The following is an 8,438-nucleotide window of genomic DNA, read 5'->3' as shown; positions in this document are numbered from 1 at the left end:
GCTCCGGACGCGCAGGCGCAGCGGCCACGGCTCACGGGCCCAGCCGCTCCGCGACATGTGGGATCTTCCCGGACCGGGGCACGAACCCGCGTCCCCCGCATCGGCAGGCGGACTCAACCACTGCGCCACCAGGGAAGCCCTGGGCCACCCATCTTAAAGGCCACCGCTGCTGACTGGCTCCCGACTCCACGTTGGGGCTTTTACAGCCCAGGGGTGACCCCCAGGGCGCAGCAGCTGGCCTGGCCCCCTGTCCTCGTGCCACCCGGTCCCTGAGTCCCGCCCACTCCTTGCCGAGTTGCCGAGGCTCAGGACACCCTCGTGTTCCACTGGGGCCACGCTCCTTGGCTCCTGCCCCAAGATGTCCCAGAAGTCTGCGGCTCAGGCCGCTTCTGCTGAATGGAAACCACCCCTACCGCCAACAAGGGTGCAGTGTCCCGGCCAGCTGCCCGCCTTCCGCAGGCGCCAGCCCAGGACACCCAGCTGGGCCAGGCTGAGCGCGGGGACAGAGCTACACTGAATGGCACGATTGTCCTCTGCACCCAGAGCCCCGGGAGGCTCCTGAAGGAGCAGAGGCACCTCGTCTGCGCACGGCTGATCATCTCACGGGCGTACGGAGCCCTTGGTGTCCTCAAGGGATGTGACGGGACCGCAGAGCCGAGGCCCGGGAGCGGTGCTCAGTGGAGAGAGGGGTGCACTGGGCTCCCGGCTCCTCTGCCTGGGAGGGTGGCTGCTGCCCCCGCAGCTCCCGAAGAGGAAAGTCAGGGAAGACACACATCAGGGTGGGCGACCTGCCCGCAGCATATGGAAGACGCTCCAGGTCAGAGACCTCGCTCAGCCCCTGACCCGTGGGACCCTCTGACTCGTGTGACCTTCTTGAGAGTAGGCCTGCTCTTTACTTTTAGTAAAACAGAGTGACCCTCCGTGCCAGCCTCACACAACTAAGGACTGCGTTTTCCGTGTTCCACATGGCCTGGCAGGGTGTCTGGTAAACATGTCACCAGGGGAATGGGCAGGGCTGGGCAGAGCCCTTGGTGGTGTCCTGGGCCCTGCACCCCTTCCCCACCCCCCCCGCTGCATGGCCGTGACCAGCCATTCAGCAAAAGGCTTCCACACGGCTCTAGAAGGAGCTGACGGGAATAGACGCTGCCACCTAGGAGCCCACCGAGCTAAAGGTGGGACCTGTGGGCGTGGTCCCCTCGGCCCCGTTTCCTCCCGTTGTGACCCCAGACACACTCAGCCTGCCCCCCCGGCTTGCTCTTCCCCGTGTCCACGCACGCTCAGGTGTGCCAAAGACCTCAGCAAGGGGGGCACACCACACCCCAGCCCCATCCTGAAGACCACCATGTGCCAGATGTTTCTGCTGGAAGTCGGAAGCTGGAGCCAGGGCTCAGCAGGAGAGAGGCCTGGGAGTGGGGTGGGTGCCGGATGCCGAGGACCAGGGAGGGAGAGACAGACACCGGGGTCACGGAGGGGCTGCAAGATCCACGGGAGGAAAAGGAGGAGCCTGAGCTGCTGCCAGGAAGACCCTGGAGATGCAGGCCGGTAAGAATTTGCGCCTCGAATGAATGGAGAAAGATGCGATGTACATATATATGCAATGGGATACTACTCAGCCGTACAAAAGAACGAAATAGTGCCATTTGCAGCAACATGGATGGACCTGGAGATTATCGTCCTAAGTGAAGTAAGTCAAAGACAAATACCATGTGCTATCGCTTCTATGTGGAATCTAAAATACGACACAAATGAACTTATCTACAAAACAGAAAGAGAATCACAGACATAGAGAACAGACTTGTGGTTGCCGATGGGGGAGGTGGGGTGGAGGAGGGAGGATTGGGAGTTTGGGGTGAGCAGATGGAAACTAGTATATAGAGGATGGATAAACAAGGTCCTACTGTAGAGCACAGGGAACTCCTGTGATAAAACATAATGGAAAGAATATGAAAAAGAATATGTGTATGTATAACTGAGTCACTTTGCTGTACAGCAGAAAGTAACACAACATGGTGAATCAACTATACTTCAATAAACTTGGCGGTGGTGTGCTGAATTGGGCGACTGGGATTGACATGGATACACTGATGTGTATAAAATTGATGACTAATAAGAACCTGCTTATAAAAATAAATAAGCACATAAATAAAATAAAATTCTTCAGATCGTACATCTAAAAAAAAAAAAAAAAAAAAAAAAACAAGAATCTGGGCCTCCAGCGAGGCGAGGCTGGGTCCGTCGGGCGCACAAGGCCGGCCACACGAGGGCGCCACAGCTCACCTCTGCTCCCTGTTCCTACGCTAATGGAAAACAATTGCTTTTACTCTGCTGCAGAAAAACAGCCCTGTGAAGATGTGAGCTTCCCAGTTAAGCTGTTTGTATGACATTGTAGTAACCTCATGTCTCTGCGTCGTCCCAAGAAGCTGGAGAGAGAGAGCGCACACGGACCCCACATGTGTATTCACAGGCCCCAGGGCCTCCATGGAGGCTGTTCTGGGGAAGGGAACGGTCAGAAAAGGGTGACGAAGCGATCGTAAATCTAAAAAAAAAAAAAAAAAAAAAAACAAGAATCTGGGCCTCCAGCGAGGCGAGGCTGGGTCCGTCGGGCGCACAAGGCCGGCCACACGAGGGCGCCACAGCTCACCTCTGCTCCCTGTTCCTACGCTAATGGAAAACAATTGCTTTTACTCTGCTGCAGAAAAACAGCCCTGTGAAGATGTGAGCTTCCCAGTTAAGCTGTTTGTATGACATTGTAGTAACCTCATGTCTCTGCGTCGTCCCAAGAAGCTGGAGAGAGAGAGCGCACACGGACCCCACATGTGTATTCACAGGCCCCAGGGCCTCCATGGAGGCTGTTCTGGGGAAGGGAACGGTCAGAAAAGGGTGACGAAGCAGCACAGGTGGCAGGGGCTCAGGAAAGCAGAAGGGAGGGGACTGGAATCATGCTGGGAGCGCCCTAGAGTGGGTGTGCAGGTAAAGGACAGGGGCCTGGCCTGCACACACTGCTGGCCCCACCCCCATCAAGCCTGGGAGGCTGGGGCCATGAATATACCCATTCTCCAGGCAAGGGGACTGAGGCTCCCTGGAAAACACAGTGTCTGAGACAGTGAACAAGACACAGCTGTCAGAATCCAAGTCTGCACCTTTTCCTTAAAGTCAAAGAGGCAGAGTCTCATGCACGCCTATGTGTGTGGTCACAGGAGCGTGCATGGTGTGTGTGTGGCGTGCACACCTGTGTGTGATGTGTGTGCACCCACGTGTGCGTGGTGGGTGTGCACAGGTGTGAGTGTGTGGTATGTGTGTGAGAGTACAGGGGTTGCATGAGGTCCCCTCTGCATCTCTTACTGCATCACAGACACCAAATATCGTCAACAGCAAGTGCCGGCCAGCCATTTCTGCCACAAACTCCCAGAACGCAGCATGAGGTAAAGAGCCAGCCCCAGCCCCTGGGCTGCACTGGGCAGGACCGAGGAGGGGCTGAAGCCGGGCCTTCTCCTCACCAGGCCCCTGCACGTGTTAGCACCCTGCACGTGAGTTATCAGCCCCCCTTTTCACAGAGGACTTAGAAAGGAAGACTGTGTCACCCAAGGTCACCCAGCCGGCGAGGCTCTGAAGCCCCGCTCCATCCTCCCAGCTGGGAAAATTCCAGCATGGTCCTAACGATCGGTCCACACCTCCCTGGGTCCCGCCTTGAGGTCAGCACCCTGCGTGGAGCAGACACCGATGAATGGGAACAGGCATGAATGACTAGAAACATGTCCCCGCAGAGGCAGAGGTGGTGTGGCCCAGGCTGGGGTCCCAGGGTAGGTCTCTGCGCTCAGCACAGACCCCCACCTTCTTCCCAGCCAGCCCAACCCCTACCTGAGCCCTGCGGGGCTGTGCTGGACAGGATCCACTTCACCAGGCAGCACCGCATCAGGGCCTGGCGGGTGAGCCTCGGCCGCTGCCACTTGACGCCCTCTTTCTTGCTCAGCGGTGTGCGCCCGGGGTCCCCCAGGAGACTGCCGTCTGACACCTTCATCACCTCCTGCAGCAGGAACAGGCAGAGTGGCCCTGAGCCCTTGCTCCCCAAGGGGACCTCCAGCTCGTCCCCAGGCCAGCCTGAGGCTGTCCTTCACTGCACCCAGGGTCTTGCCTTTCAGGGGTGCATGGCAGGAGCCCGCAGCCCCGCTGCTGCCCCCGCCCCTGGCCATCTCCAGCCCGGTTACTTAGCAGCCCCACTCTCTCTCCAAGAGCCCTTGGTCACTGCGTGGCGAGGCCACCTTGCAGGCACAGACAGTGTCCGCTAGAAAAAGCTGCGCCAGTGATCCAAGCTGGAGGAGTGGGTTGAGAATGACGTTAAAGGCCACCGTGGGGCTCTGTGCACCCTGGGCTCCCGCACACACTCCCCACCAGCCACACCAGGCTGCTCTGTGAGCACACTCCCTCCACACCTGAGCCCTGCTCATGCTTTAAGAGCCCGCTAGCAAGCCACCTCCCCCATGAAGCCCCCCTGGCTTCTAAAGCTGAGGGAGTTGGGTCTGTCCTTGCATCGATAGTTCCACAACAGCACGGACTGTGCAGTGGGCATTTGCTGGAAGAACTCCCGATTGAAGGCAGGCTCTATGGGCAGGGTTTCCCCCACTGGGCACCCTGGTCTGTTATGTGGTGGGGCCCCTGGAAGGAGGGAGGTGAGGGTCCAGACTTGCTCATCAACACCCCCGACCCTGGCACGGGCCTGGTTGTCAGAGCCAGACAGTCCCTTAGAGATCGCATCCAAACCCCTCACTGACTAAAGCCCAGAGAGGGGAGCAGATCTGCACAGGCTCACACAGCAAAGCTGGCCTCCTCCCTTCACGCCAGAGCCCTTGATCTTTTTTCACCTTGAGGCAAACCGAGGCCGCATCAAAGGCCCGAGGACCTCCGCAGGAGGGGCACACGGATGCAACCCACTACTGTACTCTGTGCAACCACCTGAAGAAACGACTCAAACAACTGATGGGGGAGGGACTTCCCGGGTGGTCCAGTGGTTAAGACTTCGCCTGCTGCAGGGGCTGCAGGTCCAATCCCTGGTCCCCTGGTCGGGGAACTAAGATCCCTCATGCCTCACAGCCAAAAAGCCAAAACATAAAACAGAAGCAATATTGTAGCAAACTCAATAAAGACTTAAAAAAAACCAAAACACCAAAACTGACGGGTAGAATCTTGGAGGAGGGAGCTTTGGGTGGGATGTTAAGATGCTGGGTTGCGAGTGTGGCCAGGGAAAGGACAGCCCGGGGTCATAGTGGAGGCCCGGAGCGGTGAGATTTGTTTTCCTACGTCAATATCTTGAGCACGCTCACCTGGCCTGCCAGTGGCCCACCATCCTCAGTACCCAGGCCGGCAGCAGGATGGCCCTCTGGGCATCTGTTGAGTCTGGTTTGCTGCCCTTGTGCCATGCCTCCTGCTTGGGGCGGCTGCGCCATAGGTGTGGCCTGGCCCGTTGGGTCGCTGCCGCAGGTAGCCCCAGGTTCATGGTACCCGGGATGCGCGGTCTGAGCTCCAGACGTGGGAGGAAGCAGCGCACCCCCGTGGGTACCAGTTCTGAGTGGGTGGGTTGACTGGCCAGGACAATGGCCAACGGGGTGACGGGTTGGTGATGTCCTTCCAGGGTTGTGGGGTTGCACGTGTGCTACATTTGTACAGTCCTGAAGAGTATATGGGTGTCCGAAATAGATCACAAACAGATGTACATTCGACAAGTTCTGCAGATGCAGAGACCCCACCGCAGCCCCTGCGTACAAGGAGCAGAGAGACGGACCCAGGCTGATGGTAACTGGAAAGGAATCAGCATTGGGGAGCCCAGGTCAGTCCTCCCCGGGAAGGACAGAGGGCCAGGCTTGGAAGACAGACCAGAGCAAAAAGCAGGCTGCTGGATAGCCAGACCTCAGCCACAGTCAGCCATGGGACAGCAAGGGCACCTCCGCTGCTGCTGTATAACACGACCCTGGGGCTAGCACTGCCATCCCGGGGGCACTGGGCCTGGGGCCCCCCACTGGTGTGATGGCCCTGCTGCCCCTGGAACCTGGAGGCTGCTGCTGGGGGAGTCTCGGTTGAGGCACTAGCTCCAGGTTCAAGGTCAAGAGCAGAGGGGTCAGATTGTGCCAGCCCAGGTCATATGCCTAATCCCTGGCTGCAAGGAGAGCTGGGAAAGCAAGCTCCTGGCCTTTTAGGTTCTTTCATGCCCTCTGTGGAGGCTTTCCTGAACTTGAGGAATAAGAAAAACCCTACAAATATCCCCTAAATTGTGGAGTTTGTGCGAATGCCCAGGTGAGGGGAGGCTGGGGCATTGCCTCCTGCAGGCTCTGGTTAGAAGGGAGAACCCTCCAGGTGCTGAGCTGGCTCACGACCCCATGAGGCCCACCCACATTTGGGGCTGGGCAGTTGGCCTCCTGGTCAGCTTTTGGTGAAGTGGCCGCCTAGACAGGACAACATCAAAACCCCTTATCCTGACTCTCAGGACCTTCCCAGCCAGGTCCCAGCTGCCGCTTTTCCCTCCTTCCTGTCGTCACCACCCCCGCAAGCCACCTGCCCAAGACACACCCTCGGCGGCACCGCCACATTCCTCCTCTTCTCCAAGGCTCAGCTTGCCAATGGGGGGGGTTAGTGGTGCCCAGAGCTGCAGTTAGGGTGGGCACTGACCATCCCAATGGGGCAGAAAGAGGGGGTGAGCGGGGGTGGCCAGGGGCCCCAGGGTGCCAGGGATGCTGAGGGAGGCACCCCATACACACGCACGCACATCCACACACACACGCACATGCACGCACACGCATGCCCACCCACACACACGCACACACGCACGTGAACACACACGCATATCCACACACACACGCACGCACATCCACACACATGCACACACATCCATACACACGCACACGTGCACACAGGCACTGCCCAGGCTGTCAGAGAGAGACCTTCTCCATTATTAATGATCTGTTTCAGGAGAGAAACGGCCTCCATGAATAGTCTTTCTTTCGGTCCAGGAGGCGGATAGGGGGAAGACGGACAGCTGGTGCTTCATTATTTCCTGAATTCTTTGCTGTAGGCTCTGCATATGGGAACATCAGAGGGAGAAACTGAGGTGGCCCTCAACATCTCAGGCAGGAGCTGTCTGTAGGGACCCCAACCCCCCCATCTCAGGACGGAGCTGGCGCTGCTGGCAGGGGCCGCCCTGGCAGAGCCTGCGGCTAGTCCTGGGCACTCTGTCTTGCGGCCAGGCCTGAGCTGATGTGGGGAGACCCAGCCGATGGCCCGGGGTTCTGTCCTCCTGGGACGGCTGGGAGGGCCCACAGGGCGGGGCTGAGAGCCCCCCTCATGCATGTCTATTCTGGGCCTTAATGTCACCTCGTTGTCATGACAACCCCAGGAGGCTGGCAACACCATGCCCATCTTAAAGATGAGGAAACTAAGTCTCAGAGAAGCTTGGGGGCATGCCAGGGCCACACTGCACTCATGGCCTCCTGGTTCCAAAGTTCAGGCAGTCTTGGCCACAGGCTGTGCTGCTTAGCTTTCCTGGGCCAGGCCCCTGACAGGCCTTGGAAGATGGGGAGGGACTCCCAAGCCCCCCAGCCATGTCAGAGTAATGGTTTACTAATGTCCCAGGCTAAGGAGTACCTCTCCTGGTGGAGAGGGTTGGACGAGGGTGGAGGAGCCCTGGGCCATGTCCTCCAGCTGGCTGAGGGCCAGGCCCCCGCTGTGAGGCCCACAGGCAGGGCCTGGGATGGCCTCCCACTTGAAATGGGTGAGAGGGTCCTGACAGCGAGGAGAGGAAGGGCCCACAGTGGCTGGGCACGAGCAGGGCCACACAAATGCCAGGAGGGGCCGAGGCCCGTGTACTTGGCCCATCAGAAGGTGGGGGAGGGAGGAGGCCGGGGGAGTGACCACCGGCTCATCCTCATGACTAGCTGACACTCGTCTGTCTGAGGGAGGGTCTGCCAGGGCCTTCAGGGAACGTTAATGGCCACTCCGGACTCCCTCCTCCTGAATAGGGGGGCTCTCGGGCATCGAAGGAGGGAGCCCCGCGAGGTGGCACCACCTCACTCCCTGACGCTTCTGTGCAGGGAGGTGACAGAGCTGAGGAGGCCTGGGTTGGTGAGGAGACTGCAACACAAATTAAATCCCCGGTCAGCCTGCCTTGAGGCCCCAGTGGCTCCTGCTGCATGTCAGTAAAACCCAGGGCTTTGTGCGGCCTGCAACCCCCTCAGTCAATCCCGCCTCACCCTGTGAGTCCATCTCACCTCCACTGCCCGCCTCATCTGTTCTGCGCATGCCCGCGTGCCCGGCTTGAGCACCTCACAGCTCCGCACCCGCTGCTCCTCCACCACACACTTCTCCCGGCACCGCCACACCCCTCCCCCTCCCCCTGCACACCCCTCCCCCTCCCCCTGCACGCTCCTCCCCCTCCCCCTGCACGCTCCTCCCCC

The 8,438-nt window shown here is 59.2% G+C and overlaps 1 protein-coding gene across 1 annotated transcript in view; it reads right to left on the bottom strand.

The window, feature by feature from the left end:
- KCNIP3 (potassium voltage-gated channel interacting protein 3) overlaps positions 1-4,445 on the bottom strand; it is a 79,420-nt gene extending 74,975 nt beyond the window's left edge. Inside the window, exons 1-2 of the mRNA XM_007118470.2 lie at positions 4,431-4,445; positions 3,859-4,024 (exon numbers count right to left, since the gene is read on the bottom strand). Of these exons, the coding sequence (XP_007118532.1) occupies positions 3,859-4,024; positions 4,431-4,445 (181 nt within the window). The remainder of the gene's footprint in view (positions 1-3,858; positions 4,025-4,430) is intronic.
- Positions 4,446-8,438: the final 3,993 nt, after the last annotated feature.

The sequence above is a fragment of the Physeter macrocephalus genome, chromosome 12, assembly GCF_002837175.3.
Source record: "Physeter macrocephalus isolate SW-GA chromosome 12, ASM283717v5, whole genome shotgun sequence".
NCBI lineage: Eukaryota > Metazoa > Chordata > Mammalia > Artiodactyla > Physeteridae > Physeter > Physeter macrocephalus.
Note: the sequence above shows the minus strand (reverse complement) of the source record. Positions and strands in the feature narration are given on the sequence as shown.